Genomic DNA, 21449 nt, shown 5'->3' with positions numbered 1-21449 from the left:
CGGGGTGATATATTTCTAGTGATTGATTAAATTATAAATGTACCAAAACAAGGCTGAACCTAGGAACTATTTTAAGAAGGGGGTCAAGGGCAAAAGGGCAAATGGACCAGCTTCCTGAAAAGGGTACTCCTATAAAAACCGTAAATTGTGAACAAAAAACCAGGTACTTTGGGGTGGGTGGAGGTTGGGGTTGGGACGAGACGTAGCTCAGTGGTACAGCGATCCCCGTCGGTGGGCCCATTGGGCTGTTTCTCGTTCCAGCCAGTGCTCCACAACTGGTGTATCAAAGACCGTGGTATGTACTATCCTGTCTGTGGGATGGTGCATATAAAAGACCCCTTGCTGCTAATCGAAAAAGAGTAGCCCATGAAGTGGCAACAGCGGGTTTCCTCTCTCAGTATCCAATATCTGTGTGGTCTATATAACCAAATGTCCGACGCCATATAACCGTAAATAAAATGTGCTGAGTTCGTCATTAAATGAAACACTTCCTCCCTGCCCAGGTACTTCAATGTTTTAGACGAAATAGGTCGCCATGTCCCCCTTGATCCGCCCTTGTTAAAATATACTCTGGGTTGCAGCTTTAGGTTACACACGTGCAACTCATTGTTTTTCTTCTGGTTACTTTGATGTCTTAATACAGCGACATGAAATAAGCACAATGCCTAGTAGAACCTGAACGTATGATCAAGTATTTGCACTACTCTATGTTGTTAACGGTGTCTGCAGTTCATAGTCCTCCGCGACTGTTTCCGTCTTCACTCTTGTTAGTGTGTCTTCCAGCGCCTCGCCCTTGGTTTCGCGTAAAAGCAGACATACCGCACCGGTCACAAAACTGACCACGCCCATCACAAGGTAGGGCGCCATCAGGTCACGCCCTTGGCCCTGAAATTATTTGGTGTAAATTAAAGGAGATGTATCATAGCTGCATAGCGAACAACATCATTTTTTGTTTTGAAATGTAAAGATAGTACCTTGGACAAAATGGCCATCAAATGTACAACAAACTAATTTTATTATAGATAATAGAGCAGTGGCGGATCTAAGGGGCAACAGGAGCCCACCCCCCATAATTTTGCGACAGTTATATATATATATATATTTTAATTTTTGTTTTACGTTGGGGATCCGAGGAATCACTTCGGGAACGTTTGTCTTCGGCCACATGTCATTGCCCCCATCCCAAATGGACTTTCTGGATCCGCCACTGTAGTGATCGACAGGTTAACTATTGACTCGTCTTGACGTGCTAGTGATCGCACAGGCTATAATTATGTTTCCTTTCTAGAAAGAAGTGTTTTATTTAACGACGCACTCAACACATTTTATTTACGGTTATATGGCGTCAGACATATGGTTAAGGACCACACATATTTTGAGAGGAAACCCGCTGTCGCCACTACATGGGCTACCCTTCCGATTGGCAGCAAGGGATCTTTTATTTGCACTTCCCACAGGCAGGATAGCACAAACCATGGCCTTTGTTGAACCAGTTATGGATCACTGGTCGGTGCAAGTGGTTCACACCTACCCACTGAGCCTTGCGGAGCACTCACTCAGGGTTTGGAGTCGGTATCTGGATTAAAAATCCCATGCCTCGACTGGGATCCGAACCCAGTACCTACCAGCCTGTAGACCGATGGCCTGCCACGACGCCACCGAGGCCGGTGTTTCCTTTCTAGATGCTGTTTCGTTACTAGAATTTTATGTTTACTCTTTTTCTACACACAATTCATCAGTATACTACTGTTTACGACGTGAAAAAGCACATTACAAATTCGACATTTTCGAATTATTTATGCAAATATGTGTAGGACAGATTAATTTGTAGCTATTTATAAAAAAATAAATATAAAAATACCGACATATAGTACTTGCAAATAAGATATAGCACTTTAAAAGACAATAACTATATAGCTCATGTATTCTGGAATTCCACCGGAGACAACACTGTAGCGAATCAAATACTTCTGTATGATATTTCAAGGTAAGCAGAACGCAGTAACTGCAATAGCTACTCTGATAGGTAATATTATGTGATATTATTTATTCACGCAAATACTATATATTATCTATTCCCAATAAATTTATATTTTTAACATTTAGTGTAAAATTGTTATGATGTGTTATTGTAGCCTAGTCATTGAAAGCAATGTACAGCTCAGGTTTTGTTCCTAATAAAATCATTGTGTAAAAACTAGCCTAATAATATTAAATATCCTGTCACTTCGTTTTCTTGCAAGTATATTAAATGCAAGGGTCCATTCTGTTTATATGTGCAGAAAATCCATTTGGGGGGGGGGGGGGGGGGGGGGGGGGGGGAGGGCAGTGACATAAGGTGGAATGCCAAGGGAACTTTGGGGGAAGTCTAGAGGGGGATCGTAAAAAAAGAAAAAAGAAAATTAACATATAATAAAATTATAACTATCGTAAAATTAAGAGGGGGGGGGGGGCGGGCCCCTGGGGCCCCCTATATCCGCCTCTGATGTAGACTGCCTAAATGCATTAATTTTAAAGTTTATTGAAATACATTGATATAGTATCGACAATCGGAATTGATTGGTCTAGGTGACCACGTAACTCATTATTTTTAGTCCTTTTGAAAATAGAATTATCTCCCCTACACCATTTACGTTTTATAAGTTTTGTATGCGTCACTTACGAGAGCCAGCACTTGTGAAGATATAATTCCACCAACTCTGGCTCCCGAGCTACAAGCCGACATTCCCAGATTTCTGAAAAATAGAATAAGGAAAAAAATTGATTTGACAAATCTTAAAACATTTTATTAAATATGTGTGCCATACCTAACCTACCATAACCTCGGCTATTTGGGTTGTCTGTTTTGCACAGGGGTTAGTGGTTCATTATTGGCTTTAAACGTTCCCATTGAGCTACCAAAACTCGCTCTCGGTGGAAGCCGGCACTAAGATGCGAACCCAATACCTGTCAACCATACAGCCGATAACGTAGCCACTACAAGACCGGGATGAAATCAGATTTGTAGTTGTAAAACGGCTATGACGAAAACAAAATACATTTAACAGATTTTGTATAACTGGATGTATTTTGGATGGCAATAAATAACCTCAAAATTGTATACATAACAAGGCTATCGGGTGTTTTATAGCAACCTCACACAAGCGATTGCAATGACAACTGAAAATTGGGTTCTGCATTTTCAGTGCTTCCTGTGACCCGATAACCCCTACATGACAATTCGAAGAGTTATTATGTCACTGCCTGATAACACCTCCGTTGCTAGCATGATAACCTTGGCGTTGCTATATGTTATCAGGCTACTAGGAAATGAATTCTGCGCATGACAGTGGGTTAGCACGTTATTAGGAAAGATGTTCTGCGCACAACGGATGTTTGCTAAATTTTCAGGTAAGTCGTTTCCTCATTTTTGAAACATCCATTTACAGCAGTGATTGGTGAACAGCATATATAAATATAACTTCCCGTAACATCAAACTACCTTTTAATTTTTCAATTCTCCATTCTTTGCTCAGCGTTTGAATTAAACATGGTTATTTGGTTCGGCTCGATAACGGTGTAACAGCCTGTTGCACCGTTATATAAATCTCGCCAAATAACCACGATATCAAAACGTAGTAACCTGATATGATAGTTGCAGTAGGACGCACGCAGTACACACTCTCACCCGAGGACCGTGGGATACTGTTCACCCGAGAACACCTCCAGCCCGTGCCAGGCTAAAATGAATAAACGTTTAGTAGTACACACTCTCACCTGAGAACACCTCCAACCCGTGCCAGGCTAAAATGAGTAAACGTTTAGTAGTACACACTCTCACCTGAGAACACCTCCAACCCGTGCCAGGCTATAATGAGTAACCTGATATGATAGCTGCAGTAGGACGCACGCAGTACACACTCTCACCCGAGGACCGTGGGATACTGTTCACCCAAGAACACCTCCAGCCCGTGCCAGGCTATAATGAGTAAACGTTTAGTAGTACACACTCTCACCTGAGAACACCTCCAACCCGTGTCAGGCTATAATGGGTAAACGTTTAGTAGTACACACTCTCACCTGAGAACACCTCCAACCCGTGCCAGGCTATAATGAGTAAACGTTTAGTAGTACACACTCTCACCTGAGAACACCTCCAACCCGTATCAGGCTATAATGAGTAAACGTTTAGTAGTACACACTCTCACCTGAGAACACCTCCAACCCGTATCAGGCTATAATGAGTAAACGTTTAGTAGTACACACTCTCACCTGAGAACACCTCCAACCCGTGCCAGGCTATAATGAGTAAACGTTTAGTAGTACCGTGGGACACTCTCACCTAAGAACACCTCCAACCCGTGCCAGGCTATAATGAGTAAACGTTTAGTAGTACACACTCTCACCTGAGAACACCTCCAACCCGTGCCAGGCTATAATGAGTAAACGTTTAGTAGTACACACTCTCACCTGAGAACACCTCCAACCCGTATCAGGCTATAATGAGTAAACGTTTAGTCCGTGCCAGGCTATAATGAAGGAAGGAAGGAAATGTTTTACATGTATTTAACGACGCACTCAACACATTTTATTTACGGTTATATGGCGTCAGACATATGGTTACGGGCCACACATAATGAGTAAACGTTTAGTAGTATACGCTCTCACCTGAGAACCGTGGGGTACTGTTCTGCCGAGAACACCTCCAGTCCGTGCCAGGCTATAATGAGTAAACTTTTAGCGAGAATGGCCAGCACTGTGATGAGGACACCCTCGATTTCTGACGGCACTGAAAGAATAGATCAAAACAATTATACAATAAGAATATATATATATATATATATATATATATATATAGTAATATATTTGTTATCACTATTGGACATAAAGTGCTCAACACAATGTTAGTGGAGCAGGTACACTAAATTTTTAGTATTCACTAATAACTCATTACTCGGAGTTTCAGGCTCCTCGCCTTCATCAGATGAGTGTTTATAATTGTGACAGTTAAGGTGACGTCACGCTGTGTGTACGCGGCGGTGCGCTCCTGACGTCATGGCACGTCAGTCGTGAGACTCTCGGCTTGTTGCTGTGGCGGCATTTTGATATGAGTTCTGTCCTTTTGTTGAGTAGCTTGTCTCCTTTTTCAAATAGTATTGAGAGCTTCTCCTCGATGCACAGGTTGCATTGTCCCGAGCTGCGTTTCCGTGTGTCCGATTTCCTGACGATTTCCCAATTGATGTGATAGGCGGTTTTTTTTCGTTTGAGTTCCCAGATGTATTTTGACAGTTCTGTCTCTTTTTCATAGCGTTCATATTTGAAAGATTTAGTGTGGTTGTTAAACCTCTCCTTGAATGTACCTCCAGCAAGACCTATGTATGATCTGACAGTCTTACCAGATGCCACGTTTGCCCGGTATACGAGGGAGCTAGTTTGGCAGTTGCCGTTCAGGGGGCATTCGTTCTTCTGTCTGCAGTTACAAGGCTTTTTTTGTGCGGGATCGGTTGAGCTCTGGGTGATTTTCGTGTTGTGGCTTTTGATTATTGCTCCGAAGTTTTTCATGCAGCTGTAGCTGATTTTCAGGTTGTTTCTGTTGAACAATGTGTGGTACTTGTGATTACTTGGGAAATGCTTGGATATCAATTTGATGAACACGCTACCGACGTTTGTCTTCACATTCTTGCTGAATGGGGGGTTGAACCATGTCATTTTTCTGGGTCTTTTCCAGTACAAACATGCAGACGACCAAACAATCGAAGATATCAACACAGAGTTCGAGTACGTCAGCAATGCCCTAGGAATACGTGACAGAATAGACAAGATGGCAGAGACCCGAGCATTCATCACCTTGAAAGATCATAAGGACAATTTTGCCACTAATCCAAGTTGCAGACTCATCAATCCAGCAAAAAGCGAAATCGGTAGGATCAGCAAAATTATGTTAGACCGAATAAACAGTGAAACACGACTCAAGACGCAAATGAACCAATGGAGAAACACTTCCGCTGTACTTGAATGGTTCTCAGCTCTGCATGATAAAAAAGAACTATCCTTCCTCGTATTCGACATTGTGGACTTCTACCCTTCCATAACACCTGAACTACTCGACAAGGCATTGAAATGGGCGAAGAAATATACAGTCATCCCAGATATAGAATACACAACTATCATGCATGCAAGAAAATCACTACTTTTTGACAACAAAGAACAGCCATGGGTGAAAAATTACACTCCCAATGCATTCGACGTCACCATGGGCGGATATGATGGAGCGGAAGTGTGCGAACTAGTAGGACTCCTCATCCTACACACAATTCAAACAAATACCCCCGACATGAACGTCGGACTGTACAGAGATGACGGTCTAGCAGTTCTACGCAGAAGTTCAGGAAGCCAAGCAGACAGAATGAGGAAAATGCTCATCAAAATATTCAAAGATCTTGGCCTAAAGATCACCATCCAGACCAACCTGAAAATAGTCAACTATCTGGACATCACCCTGAACCTTGAAACTGACTGCCACAAACCCTACAGGAAACCCAACAACGAACCCGTTTACATCAACGTCAGCTCAAACCACCCACCCGCAATCACGAAGCAAATACCAAAATCAATCGGCAAACGAATTTCCCTTCTGTCTTCCCATGAAGACTACTTCGCGGAAGCTGCACTAGGGTACAGCAAAGCGCTGAGGGCAAGTGGCTACACAGTAAACATCCAATACGACCCGCCTAAACATAGAGAACAACCAGACACAAAGAAAAGGAAAAGACCCAGAAAAATGACATGGTTCAACCCCCCATTCAGCAAGAATGTGAAGACAAACGTCGGTAGCGTGTTCATCAAATTGATATCCAAGCATTTCCCAAGTAATCACAAGTACCACACATTGTTCAACAGAAACAACCTGAAAATCAGCTACAGCTGCATGAAAAACTTCGGAGCAATAATCAAAAGCCACAACACGAAAATCACCCAGAGCTCAACCGATCCCGCACAAAAAAAGCCTTGTAACTGCAGACAGAAGAACGAATGCCCCCTGAACGGCAACTGCCAAACTAGCTCCCTCGTATACCGGGCAAACGTGGCATCTGGTAAGACTGTCAGATCATACATAGGTCTTGCTGGAGGTACATTCAAGGAGAGGTTTAACAACCACACTAAATCTTTCAAATATGAACGCTATGAAAAAGAGACAGAACTGTCAAAATACATCTGGGAACTCAAACGAAAAAAAACCGCCTATCACATCAATTGGGAAATCGTCAGGAAATCGGACACACGGAAACGCAGCTCGGGACAATGCAACCTGTGCATCGAGGAGAAGCTCTCAATACTATTTGAAAAAGGAGACAAGCTACTCAACAAAAGGACAGAACTCATATCAAAATGCCGCCACAGCAACAAGCCGAGAGTCTCACGACTGACGTGCCATGACGTCAGGAGCGCACCGCCGCGTACACACAGCGTGACGTCACCTTAACTGTCACAATTATAAACACTCATCTGATGAAGGCGAGGAGCCTGAAACTCCGAGTAATGAGTTATTAGTGAATACTAAAAATTTAGTATATATATATATATATATATATATACAGTGAAACCCCTGTATACCGGACACCCTTGGGACCAATAAAAATGTCCGGTATTAACAGGGATCCGGTTTAGAGAGGTTCAATTATGTACTCGTTTTTAAAAAGGACTCTGAAAAAACTTCAATTTTGAGGGTATTCCGGCCATCATCAGACCAACCAAGTAGAGTGGCCAAATCATGATATAATTTAAGTGTGTGCCTTTATTCAACAGGGGTGCGGGGACGGGATGTAGCCCTATGGTAGAGTGCTCGCTCGATGCACGGTCGGTCTGGGATCGATCCCCGTGGGTGGGCCCACTGGACTATTTCTCGTTCCAGCCAGTGCACCACGACTGGCATATCAAAGGCCGTGGTATGTACTACCCTGTCTGTGGGATGGTGCATATAAAAGATCCCTAGCTGCAAATCGAAAAGAGTAGCCCATGAAGTGGCGACAGCGGATTTCCTCTCTCAATATCTGTGTGGTCCGTAACCATATGTCTGACGCCATATAACCGTAAATAAAATGTGTTGAGTGCGTCGTTAAATAAAAAAAAGAGTTCCTTCTTTATTCAACAGGGACTAGCGGGGAGGTAAGTACCCCTATTTGTCTAGCTAGGAAAGACCCTGTATTACTGTACATGTGGGCTGATTCTTTTCTTTTCCCTATTTTAAACTAGATTTGGCCAGATCCATTTTAGGTGCAAGCACGCTATTATGATCACAGAACAAAAAACAGTGTATATTATCTTGGACTTATCCATTATCAGTTAAAATGGTCTACGTCTCAATAGCAGATTGATGTTTTAAAAAACAACAAAAACAAAAACAAAACCCAACCCCAAAACATTTAGCAACAGACAATTTACACATACTACGGCATTTGGAATATGAGACGTGAAGTTGTTTAAATGTATTTTCCAACGGACAGATTGAAACACATTACGGTCTTTGGTATACAAGTCGCAGTGTAGCGTTGTTAACGTCTGCAACACTCGGTACGTACTGACGGTCTTCTAGTACAAGCCGAGTCCAATATGGTACTGACGTACTGAGAATCGGTGGCTAACCCACTGGCGCAACCAGAGGGGGTCCTTGGGTCTGTGCCACTTCCCAAACGCAGCAGTCTACATGAGTACCCCATCCATAACCGAACAGGAAAAGCGAGTATTTCTCTGGGAAAAGATTATCATGCAAATTTAATTCTGATGCCATAGTAATATGTCAACCCAAGCGCCTTTACTACATCAGTAGTTTAAGTGTTGCACAGCAGTAGTTTGGCCAAAATGGATGAAACATTATGTTGTTGTTGTTGTTGGTTTGGGTGTGGTTTTTTTTGTTTTTTTTTACAATATTTATTTTTAATGGGTAAGGATAAAACGCCTAAATGTCTTTTTGCGCCCTTCAGTTAAATTGTCCTTCAGATGAAAGCTTAATACTTGAAAATGGCTTGACCATATTGCTACTTAGACCTGTTACGTATTTACAATTTCATTGGTGGTACTCACCAGCCCACAACAGCAAGAAGACCCTCCCCCGTAAAGAAACAAACAACCCACACACATCAGATGTAAGTTAGAGTCTGCATTTAAACGAAAACTGGAACATAAATAAGAAATTATCCACCCTATTACACATATCTTAATGCTATATAAGCTGTTGATTTTATAATATAATGCTTCATGTTTGTGTAAAGTTTATAAACATATATGGGTAATTTACCACTAGTTAACTTATACTAAAAACAATTTACTTTTCTGTCACTTAAGCATTCCGTAAAGATCTGTTGTAAAACAATATTGATAAAAATCACTGCTCGTAGTATAAGTACTGGAAAGTGTGTTGACGTGAACTTAGATCTATCAATTATTAACACTGTATTTGACGGCCTGAAAGCGTCTTAACATACCCATTAGTATGGATAATTAAACATAGTCAAAATATTTGTATAACTGTTTTTAAATGCTTGTTATTCACCCAAGCATAAATACCTGACTATTTTGATTATTTTGGTTGCAAAAACATAAATATAACAAAATATAATAGTAATAATAATAACATCATTATTATTGTATAATCTCTGGAAAACAGCATGTTGCAAGGCCAACTATTTCAGGGAAAGAGGCACAGGTAAGGCAATTCAGATCACTCACTGGTCATTGTTGTTTCCCGTTGTCATTTAACAAACCAAATAGAACAACAAATCTGAGCAATTTATCCCCTTATAGTTTAAAGAGGCCAGGGGTCAAAGGGTTGACTCCAAAAGTATCTAACGAACAAAAGCCATTTTTGTTAAGTGTATCTAAGGAGTAAACATTAATTGTTTCAAAAGAATAGATCTAACGAGCTTCAAAACGTACCTAACGAACAAAAGCAAGTTGTTTCAAAACGCATTTAAAGAGCAAAGGCGAGTTCTTTCAAAACGCATTTAAAGAGCAAAGGCGAGTTCTTTCAAAACGTATCAAACGAGTAAAAGCGAATTCTTTCAAAACGTAGTTGGCGAGCAAACGACAATTGTTTCAAACGTATCTAAGAAGCAAAAACGAATTGTTCAAAATGTATCTCACGAGCAAAAGCGAGTTACTTGAAAAGTTTATCTAACGAGCAAAAAGCCAGTTGTCTCAAAACGTACCTACCGAGCAAACACGAGTAGTTTCAAAAAAGTACCTAACGAGCAAAAACGAGTTGGATACGATTTTAAATAACTTGTAAGATATAGGTATCCCATGACCGCTGGCTGTGGAAACGGCGTAACACATTTGATACTTCTGAATTACATTTTTCAGGGGAAAGTCGCTACAGTTTTCATTAGCATCATCGTGTTTGATTGCTTATATCGATCAGTTACTTACCATACACTACAGCGATCGCCAACACAAAACAGGATACACTTGTCCCACAAAATGCCACTGCGCATGTCCATCGTCGACCAATACTTAAAACAGACAAAAAAAGTAATATATGCCTAGCTTACAAAAATGAATTCTATAATGCGAATGACCTCTGCAATTTTCAGTTTTTTAAGGTCATATAATAAAGCAAATAGAACAATTGTTCTGAGCAATTATGTGGTGGTGTTGTCCCCAGAGAGGTTTTAAAGTCGCTGATCCTAGTTTCAGCCCTTGAAAATGGACACCAAATTTGGTTATCTTACACACCTGTAATACATATGGATACAGATACAATAGAGTGAAGCGAGAGTCTGTGACGTTCAAATAAGGAACTAATGTAACCAAAACATTAACCCAAACTCAATTTCAACACAAATCTCATTAGAGGTTTTAACCAATACCCCAATTCGTCCTGTTGTGTATCGGGTTTTAATAAATAAACAACGTACAATGGGATTTTAAAACAGACAGAAAAACGTACCAGCTCGTTATGACAACCACCAACATAAGGGCAGGGAATTCAGTAACCTGCATTAACAACATGTTCACGTAGAAATTCCCAGACAAATCGGCGACACCAAAACTGATTGCGTAAAACACAATGGAGCTAGAAGCCCTGTAAACAAAAGCAAAACAAAAACAAACAAACAAACAAACAAACAAACAATAACGACAAGAGAGAGAGAGAGAGAGAGAGAGAGAGAGAGAGAGAGAGAGAGAGAGAGAGAGAGAGAGAGAGAGAGAGACACAGACAGAGAGAGAGAGACACACACACACACACAGAGAGAGAGAGAGAGAGAGAGAGAGAGAGAGAGAGAGAGAGAGAGAGAGAGAGAGAGAGAGAGAGATAGCTGTTCGTGATGCTCAATCAATGGTCATTGTGATATATTAAGTATTCATCAACCTACCAACTGAAACACACGATGAGTGTAGTTTTGACCAACAACTTTGTTTTGAACAGGTCTAGATAACGATGAATCTCGTTTCATTTTGTCAATGTCTATATAGCCATTTTAAACAGGAACAGTACCTTTAAGGAGAGTTAAGCATTCGTCAACCTACCAAATGAAGCAAAGAATGAGTGTAGTGTTGACCAACTGCTTGGTTCTGAACAGATCTAAGTAACAATTCCGTTTCAATTTTGTGTCTATATAGACATAGTGAACAGGAACAGTACCTTTTAGGAAAGTTAAGTATTCATCAACCTACCATCTGAAACACAAGATGAATGTAGTGTTGACCAGCATCTTGGTTCTGAAAAAGTCTAGGTAATCGTGAATCCAGTTTTCCTTGTTCAGTGTCTCATTGTTTTGAATAGGAACAATACGTTTAAGCAGAGGTAAGTATTCAACCTACCTTGTTCAGTGTCTATATAGACATTTTGAACAGGAACAGTACCTTCAAGAAAGAGTCAAGTATTCATCAACGTACCAACTGAAGCACAGGATGAGTGTAGTTTTGACCAACTGCTTGCTTCTGAACAGGTCTAGGTAATAGTAAATCAAGTTTTAATTGTTCAATGGAGAAGTAAGTATTCATCAACCTACCAACTGAAGCAAAGGATGAGTGTAGTTTTGACCAACTGCTTGCTTCTGAACAGGTCTAGGTAATAGTAAATCAAGTTTTAATTGTTCAATGGAGAAGTAAGTATTCATCAACCTACCAACTGAAGCACAGGATGAGTGTAGTTTTGACCAACTGCTTGCTTCTGAACAGGTCTAGGTAATAGTAAATCAAGTTTTAATTGTTCAATGGAGAAGTAAGTATTCATCAACCTACCAACTGAAGCACAGGATGAGTGTAGTTTTGACCAACTGCTTGCTTCTGAACAGGTCTAGGTAATAGTAAATCAAGTTTTAATTGTTCAATGGAGAAGTAAGTATTCATCAACCTACCAACTGAAGCACAGGATGAGTGTAGTTTTGACCAACTGCTTGCTTCTGAACAGGTCTAGATAATAGTAAATCAAGTTTTAATTGTTCAATGGAGAAGTAAGTATTCATCAACGTACCAACTGAAGCAAAGGATGAGTGTAGTTTTGACCAACTGCCTGTTTCTGAACAGGTCTAGGTAATAGTAAATCAAGTTTTAATTGTTCAATGGAGAAGTAAGTATTCATCAACGTACCAACTGAAGCAAAGGATGAGTGTAGTTTTGACCAACTGCCTGGTTCTGAACAGGTCTAGGTAGCTGTACGTCATCAGCATGGCGTGGTTTCTCTGCTCTTCCGCTGCGATTTTCTCCAGTATCGTAGTGTCCGGTTCGGGCCGTCCGTTGATCCGGGCAATTCGTGTGACGAGCGCCTTGGCCTCGGATACCCTGCCCTTCACTGCCAGCCATCGAATGCTCTCTGGCATAAAACTGGAAACAAAGCGACGAGTCAAAGTAAAACCTGGCCTGGGCTTATAAAACGCATAGTGTGTAGACTCAAAACTGTACATAATAGAGTCTGATACTTTAACGCCATGGCCACGTCGTTCAAATTGTATACATGTGACGTCATTATATATTTTGAGTCTAGACTCTAAAGTTTTTTAAAGCATGGTTCCTGGTTTTCATAAAATCTGTAACGGGCGTACACCGACACAGATCGACGCAGACGTTCTGCGACAGACCTACACTATCCCGATTCGACGCCAATCCATTACAAATCGACGCAAAAAATGCACAATGCTACTGCGTTTCCATAATGTTTTCTATGATCTACGCCAGTCTGCTTCAATCTATGTTGGTCTGCGACGTTACAAATTTTAGGGAAACCAAGCTTAGATGATACTTTCATACCCAGGCTCGTAAGAACGGTATCTGAAAGAATTGGTGAAGGCACAAGCACATATTTTATTTATTATTATTATTTTTTGAAATCTATGGATGGCTCCAAACACGATTTTGTTTTTACATTTGGAGAAAAACAACAGTGTGTTGGATGGGCAAATGCTAATAGGTTTCTACAATCCTATCTATAACTCTACTTTTAAAATCAAGAAAATTTTCTGACGTTCTAGAATATGACACCAGTTTAACATGAACGTAAACAGATACATATGTTGGTTGTTTAACACATCAACACTTACTTAAAGCCAGAAGATAGGATACAATTATCATCTTATAATGTTTTTTTTATTGTTGTAACCTTCTTCGGATTAGGAGGCGCGACATAGCCCAGTAGTAAAGCGTTCGCTTGATGCGCGATCGGTCTAAGATCGATCCCCGTCGGTGGACCCATTAGGCTATTTCTCGTTCCACCTGCACAACTGGTGTAACAAATGTCGTGGTATTTATTATCCTGTCTGTGGGATGATGCATATAAAAGATCCTTTGCTGCTAATCGAAAAGAGTAGTCCATGAAGTGGCGATAACGGGTTTCCTCTCTCAATATCTGTGTGGTCCTTAAGCATTATGTCTGACGCCATATAACCGTAAATAAAATGTGTTGAGTGCGTCGTTAAATAAAAACATTTCTTTGCTTTCCTTCCTTCAGATCGTGTCCATACCTGTGTTAAACGTGAAGGTCATAAAATTATGCAAATGACGTTTTCTTCTATTAGTGTTCCACTAAAATATACATTAATCTGAACAATAACAATATATTTACTACGCCAGCTCCTCATACGTTGTCCAACAATAATTTCATATTGACTGTCACTAGTAGTATGATGCTTCTACGTTTTGCTCTGTTGGAACTTAGTTGGGTGGGGGCAGGAGAAGAAGTACAAGAAGGAAAGAAAGGAATGTTTTATTTAACGACGCACTCGACACATTTTATTTACGGTTATATGGTGTCAGACATATGGTTAAAGACCACACATATATTGAGAGAAGAAACCCGCTGTCGCCACTTCATGGGCTACTCTTTTCGATTAGCAGCAAGGGATCTTTTATATGCACCATCCCACAGACAGAATAGCACATACCACGGCCTTTGATATACCAGTCGTGGTGCACTGGCTGGAACGAAAGTACGAGAAGGTGTCACTACTATATTATATTCTGAAGACAATACATATTTAAAACTTATAATATAAAACAAATTAATTAAAAAGAAAAAAAGGAAAAAGAAAAGAAGTAAATGAAGAAGACAGAAAAGATAAAGTTGCAGTAACTCACAAACATCCTATGACGTAGGGCAGTGAGATGACAGCGCCCGCTATGTGGAGGTGGATGAAGTTAGGAGACAGCCAGAACATCAGACACGCCAGGATAACGCCAACCGGAAACGCCGGAATGACAACCAGGCCAACGCGCCACTTCCGGTTGACGAATTCCAGTTGATAAATGTAGTTTATTGCTTGCATGGCGCCAGCGGCCACCCCTAGAACGACCCTGGAAGTAATTAATGTCTAAAGTACGAAACGGTCTATTTAAACAACTTTCTGTTAATTACAGCTAGGCCCTATACACCCTTAGAATGACGCTGGAAGTAATCAATGTGCAAAATACGAAACAGTCTAGATAGATACAAGTAATAATGTATATGGTACGGGCTAGATAGATACAAGTAATAATGTATATGGTACGGGCTAGATAGACACAACTAATAATGTATATGGTACGGGCTAGATAGATACAAGTAATAATGTACATGGTACGGGCTAGATAGGTACAAGTAATAATGTATATGGTACGTGCTAGATAAATACAAGTAATGATGTATATGGTACGGGCTAGACAGATACAACTAATAATGTATATGGTACGGGCTAGATAGATACAAGTAATAATGTATATGGTACGGGCTAGATAGATACAACTAATAATGTATATGGTACGGGCTAGATAGATACAAGTAATAATGTATATGGTACGGGCTAGATAGACACAACTAATAATGTATATGGTACGGGCTAGATAGATACAAGTAATAATGTACATGGTACGGGCTAGATAGGTACAAGTAATAATGTATATGGTACGTGCTAGATAGATACAAGTAATGATGTACATGGTACGGGCTAGATAGATACAACTAATAAATATGGTACGGGCTAGATATATACAAGTAATAATGTATATGGTACGGGCTAGATAGATACAAGTAATAATGTATATGGTACGGGCTAGATAGACACAACTAATAATGTATATGGTACGGGCTAGATAGATACAAGTATTAATGTATATGGTATCTGCTAACAATGTATGTGGTACCAGTACTTGCCTAAGTCCCGTAAACATCACCCACGACGTGGAGAAGACGCTGACGACGTTTCCAATGCACGTGACGACGATAGCGGCGACGATGACGTTCTTCCTGCCGTACGCCCCAGCGACCTGCCCGGCGACCACGGCCCCGAGCAGAACCCCGCCCATCTGTACAGCGATAATAAACCCCGTGATCCATCGTTTCTCGCAGACCAGGCCCCACTGGAAATAGGTTAATTAGGTCATCACATGTTAATTAGGTCATCACATGTTAATTAGGTAACGAACCTTGTTACAAGCGATAATAAAGCCAGAGATCCACCGCTTCTCGCAGACCAGACCCGAATGAAATAGGTCATCACATGTTAATTAGATATAGCCTTGTTACAAGCGATAATAAACCACGTAATCCAACGCTTCTCGCAATCCAGGCCCAACTGGAAATAGGTCATCACATGTTAAATAGGTCAACACATGTTAATTAGGTCATCACATGTTAATTAGGTAACGAACCTTGTTACAAGCGATAATAAAGCCAGAGATCCACCGCTTCTCGCAGACCAGACCCGAATGAAATAGGTCATCACATGTTAATTAGGTAACTAGCCTTGTTACAAGCGATAATAAACCTCGTGATCCAACGCTTCTCGCAATCCAGGCCCAGCTGTAGATAGGTCATCACATGTTAATTAGGACATCACATGTTAATTAGGTCATTGCATATTAAATAGGTCACCACATGTTAATTAGGTCATCACATGTTAATTAGATAACGAGCCTTGTTACAAGCGATAATAAAGCCAGTGATCCACTGTTTCTCGCAGACCAGACCCCATTGGAAATAGGTCACCACATGTTAATTAGGTCACCACATGTTAATTAGGTCATCACATGTTAATTAGGTAACGAGCCTTGTTACAAGCGATAATAAAGCCAGTGATCCACTGTTTCTCGCAGACCAGACCAGACCCGAATGAAATAGGTCACCACATGTTAATTAGGTCACCACATGCTAATTAGGTCATCACATGTTAATTAGGTAACGAGCCTTGTTACAAGCGATAATAAAGCCAGTGATCCACTGTTTCTCGCAGACCAGACCCGAATGAAATAGGTCACCACATGTTAATTAGGTCATCACATGTTAATTAGGTAACGAGCCTTGTTACAAGCGATAATAAAGCCAGTGATCCACTGTTTCTCGCAGACCAGACCCGAATGAAATAGGTCACCACATGTTAATTAGGTCATCACATGTTAATTAGGTAACGAGCCTTGTTACAAGCGATAATAAAGCCAGTGATCCACTGTTTCTCGCAGACCAAACCCGAATGAAATAGGTCACCACATGTTAATTAGGTCATCACATGTTAATTAGGTAACGAGCCTTGTTACAAGCGATAATAAAGCCAGTGATCCACTGTTTCTCGCAGACCAGACCCGTTGAAATAGGTCACCACATGTTAATTAGGACATCACATGTTAATTAGGTAACGAGCCTTGTTACAAGCGATAATAAAGCCAGTGATCCACTGTTTCTCGCAGACCAGACCCGAATGAAATAGGTCACCACATGTTAATTAGGACATCACATGTTAATTAGGTAACGAGCCTTGTTACAAGCGATAATAAAGCCAGTGATCCACTGTTTCTCGCAGACCAGACCCGAATGAAATAGGTCACCACATGTTAATTAGGTCATCACATGTTAATTAGGTCACCACATGTTAATTAGGTCATCACATGTTAATTAGGTAACGAGCCTTGTTACAAGCGATAATAAAGCCAGTGATCCACTGTTTCTCGCAGACCAGACCCCACTGGAAATAGGTAATTAATTTATACCTTTTGTCGTGCTTATAACCAATTAGATTCCAAGCCGCTGTCCTGGCAGCACACCTCTTCTATCCGGACCGTCCGTCCAGGGCCCCGTTCCACGAAGCGATCTTAGCCCTAAGATCAACTTAAGTGCATTGAGTAGTTATGCGCTTAAGGTAATCTTAGGGCTAAGATCGCTTCGTGGAACGGGGCCCAGGACAGCAGATTAGTGATAGTAAGAGAAAAGTCTGGGAATAATCCATTACAAGTTAATTAGGTACCTAGCCTTGTTATAAGTTAATTGGTTACCCAACATTGATATACCCATTGTTTTTTATTTACATATTAATAAAGCATCCAGTGTGCGTTTAGCGTCCATGCGTATAATGTATATATGTATGGTGTACGCGCGTGTGTGTAATTGTGTGTGTGCGCGCGTAAACGTGCATGTGTGTAGTGTTTGTGTGTTTGAATATGGCTTTGTGTGTATATACGTGCATATGTGTATACGTGTATGTGTGTACGTATACATATTTGTGTGCGTGTGTGTGCGTATGTGTATACTTTCATTTATCGCATTTCTTATTTTTGAATAAATCTATACGAATGTAAAATAATACTCTACAAATGTAAACGAAATTATATAATTATCTATAATATAATAGGCAAGGCCACTTTAACAATTTACAATCGTTCTGGCCGATTCTCCTCTTTTCATATGTACTGCCGACGGCCTTTTTGTACTTACCCGACACCACACTTCACAAGGATCATTTTACGCTCAAGTCCATCGACTTCTGTACAATCATCATGCTAAATATTGCGTTCAACAGCAATGGAAGCCGCCATCTTTGCCATTTAATTTGATAGAAGTGGCTATGGGCTGAACGGGTTATATCTAGTATAAATACAAAAACCATACAAACCTACCTGACTCACAGCTGTAATCATTTCCTCATCAAATTTTCGGATTCCACAGATACTGGTATTTTTTAAACATTTGCCAGCTGTCTCATTGGTCGACGTCCAGTTTGAGCTTGCGTCACGTGACAGGCAGAACCAATCAGGTTCAATTCCGGCGAAGGCCATCATCAATAAGCTCCACGAGATGGGTATTTTCATGGTGGACAAGAAGAGGACAAAGAGTCGCTGAAAGCGGCCGAAACCTCCGAGCTCATCGATCAGATTCTCAATATGCATGGTGATCACCGGGCGAACACCTCCACCTATAGGAATTAGAAACATGTAATAACAATGACCATCAAGGAACTCCATGAAAGGACAGGCATGCAGCGCATCTCTCTCTCTATCTCTCGAGGTTAAACGCTGCAGATGGAAATGGATTGGACACGTCTACAGAATGCCACTGACATCCACCCCAAGAGTGGCCATGCGCTCGACTCCTGGTGGCAAGAGAATGTGGGGGAGACCCAAGGAGACCTGGAGGAGATCGGTGAAGCGGGAAATGAAGGCTCTTGGGTGGAGTTGGGGCCAGGTGACGAAGCTTGCAACGGACAGACAACATTGGCGTTCTTTTGTGTCGGCCTTATGTTTGACCGCACACGAAGAGGATTAAGTAAGTATATAATAACAATGACCCATGTAGAATGGATGCAGCGCGTGCGTGCGGTCCACCTTAAACAAATAATAAATCGAAATACATTAGTTTTAATGGAAGCATCTAGATTGGATGAGTGCGATGCATGCGTCTGCAAAACGTTTCTTTGTTGTTTAACGACACCACTAGAGAACATTGATTTATTAATAATCGGCTATTGGATGTCAAACATTTGGTAATTTTGACATATAGTCTAAGAAAGTTCAAAGGAAACCCGCGACATTTTTCCATTAGTGGCAAGAGATCTTTTATATGCACCAAAAAAACAACAATAAAAAGTTTGTTTTGTTTAACGACACCACTAGAGCACATTGATTTATTAATCATCGGCTATTGGATGTCAAATATTTGGTAATTTTGACATATTATATAGTCTAAGAAAGGAAATGCGCTAAATATTTCCATTAGTGGCAAGGGATCTTTTATATGCACCATCCCATAGACAGAATAGCACATACCTCGGCCTTTGATTACCAGTCGTGGTGCACTGGCTGGAGCGAGATATAGCTCAATGTGCCCACCGACGGGGATCGATCCCAGACCGACCGCGCATCAAGCGAGCGCTTTACCACTGGGCTACGTCACGCCCCATATCACAACAGTGACTAAAGGCTCATATAGACTGGACGCGGCGCGTGCGTGCGGTCCAGCTAAACACATAATAAAATCGAAATACATTAGTTTCAATGAAAGCGTCTAGACTGGATGCGTGCGTCTGCAAAACGCACACGACCAGCTGCAATAAAATAATCGTATGTGGTGTTGATGCCCAAAACACAAGCGGAAGACGCATCAGACGCAACATTGGAGACCGCACGCACACGCCGCATCCAATCTATAGAAGCCTTAACAGGAGGTGTGCAGGACATTTAGCAAGGAGGGATCTAGACTGTGGCGTGCCAAGTTTATAGGGGGGTTTGCCAAGACATTATCTCCCGGAAAGTGTATTGAAAGAAAAAGAGAATTTGCTCGAGCAAGGAAAGGGTTTTCGACCCCCGAACCCCCCCCCCCCCCCCCCCCGAATTACCAGTTTCATTGGCGTAGTGACAAAAGGCGACACCATGCGACACTAGTGCCTCGTACGACAATGGCCGATTCAATGACAGTCGGTGTTCACGGAAGTTGATCATATCTTGTTCCACGAAAGGAGAGGTTGAGAATAAAGTCGATTTTTTAGTCTCCATGAGGGGCGAGATGTAACCCAGTGGTAAAGCGCTCGCTTGATGCGCAATCGGTTTTGGATCGATCCCCGTCGGTGGGCCCATTGGGCTGTTTCTCATTCCAGTCAGTGCACTACGATGGGTATACCAAAAGCCGTGGTATCTTCTATCCTGTCTGTGGGGAAAGTGCATATAAAATATCCCTTGCTGCATTAGAAATAAATGTAGCAGGTTTCCTCTGATTACTACATGTAAGAATTACCAAATATTTGACACCCAATAGCTGGTGATTAATTAATCAATGTGCTCTAGTGGTGTCGTTTAACAAAACAAACTTTTAATCTCCATACTGTATTTCAATCAGTTATACCAATTAAGCTTCAGGCTCCGTATTCATAAACGTACTTAAGTCAATGTATGATACTTATCGACATACTTAAAGTATGTATGTAAGTATCATACTTTGACTTAAGTACGTTTATGAATACGGAGCCAGAGAACTAACTCCTCCAATTCTAATCAAAATGGTATTGATTAATTGATGTATCTACCTGTTTACAACTAAACTGAGAAATGGGGGAGTGGTGATCAACGAGAAACACCAAAAGGAGGTGGCTAAGTGGAAGACTGGTTTGAAAAAATTACCCTGGAAAATGACAAGAGGAATTCTCCCATGCTAAGGCAAAAGACAATACGTGAAAATGGAGTACAAAACTAAGTTAATATGTGAACTGTTATTTAAAACATCAAAATAATACAGCCAGATACTGGAGGAATATCTTCCCGAGACACTGACCTTGAGATATAAAATCATTCGGCTGTTTAATAAAGCCTTTACCAGATGGTCAAACGGTACTAACAGCGATTCTCTCTCAATCGTATATTCACTACTTACTGTTTTATTTTCTCAACAGGGCAAAATTGCCTAGAATCCGTCGAGACCTGACATTCCTGCGTTGTTACTGTGAATACACGCAATGACAATGACCGCCGAATACACGCAATGACAATGGCCGCCAAATTTACATATGCATGTGTTTTTAATTGAGATGAGAATATGAAACGTCAGTAACCGTCATGTCCGTGCATCATTTATAGTTGGAGACAACACATACTGCAAACTGAAACAAAATATATTAAATTACCTATTTGTTAAGCGATACACCCTAGTTTTTAAATACTACGACATATTTTTTTTTGACTATTAAAGCCGTTTTTGATAATTTAAATTAGAAATACTTACATTTTATTATTTAGAATATTCATAT

General features: G+C 40.9%; 1 protein-coding gene across 1 annotated transcript; it reads right to left on the bottom strand.

Annotated features, from left to right (window-relative positions):
- Window positions 1-363: 363 nt before the first annotated feature.
- LOC121390549 (solute carrier family 22 member 4-like) lies at window positions 364-21174 on the bottom strand. Its single transcript, XM_041522385.1, has 10 exons — window positions 21077-21174; window positions 18334-18629; window positions 15602-15807; window positions 14551-14766; window positions 12571-12804; window positions 10925-11059; window positions 10405-10487; window positions 4648-4768; window positions 2663-2735; window positions 364-885 (listed from the first exon to the last, which is right to left on the bottom strand). The coding sequence occupies exons 2-10, from the start codon at window positions 18601-18603 to the stop codon at window positions 706-708; spliced, it is 1518 nt and encodes a 505-aa protein (XP_041378319.1). The 5' UTR covers window positions 18604-18629; window positions 21077-21174; the 3' UTR covers window positions 364-705.
- Window positions 21175-21449: the final 275 nt, after the last annotated feature.

The sequence above is a fragment of the Gigantopelta aegis genome, chromosome 15 (genome assembly GCF_016097555.1).
Source record: "Gigantopelta aegis isolate Gae_Host chromosome 15, Gae_host_genome, whole genome shotgun sequence".
In the NCBI taxonomy this organism is placed as follows: Eukaryota; Metazoa; Mollusca; class Gastropoda; order Neomphalida; family Peltospiridae; genus Gigantopelta; species Gigantopelta aegis.
Note: the sequence above shows the minus strand (reverse complement) of the source record. Positions and strands in the feature narration are given on the sequence as shown.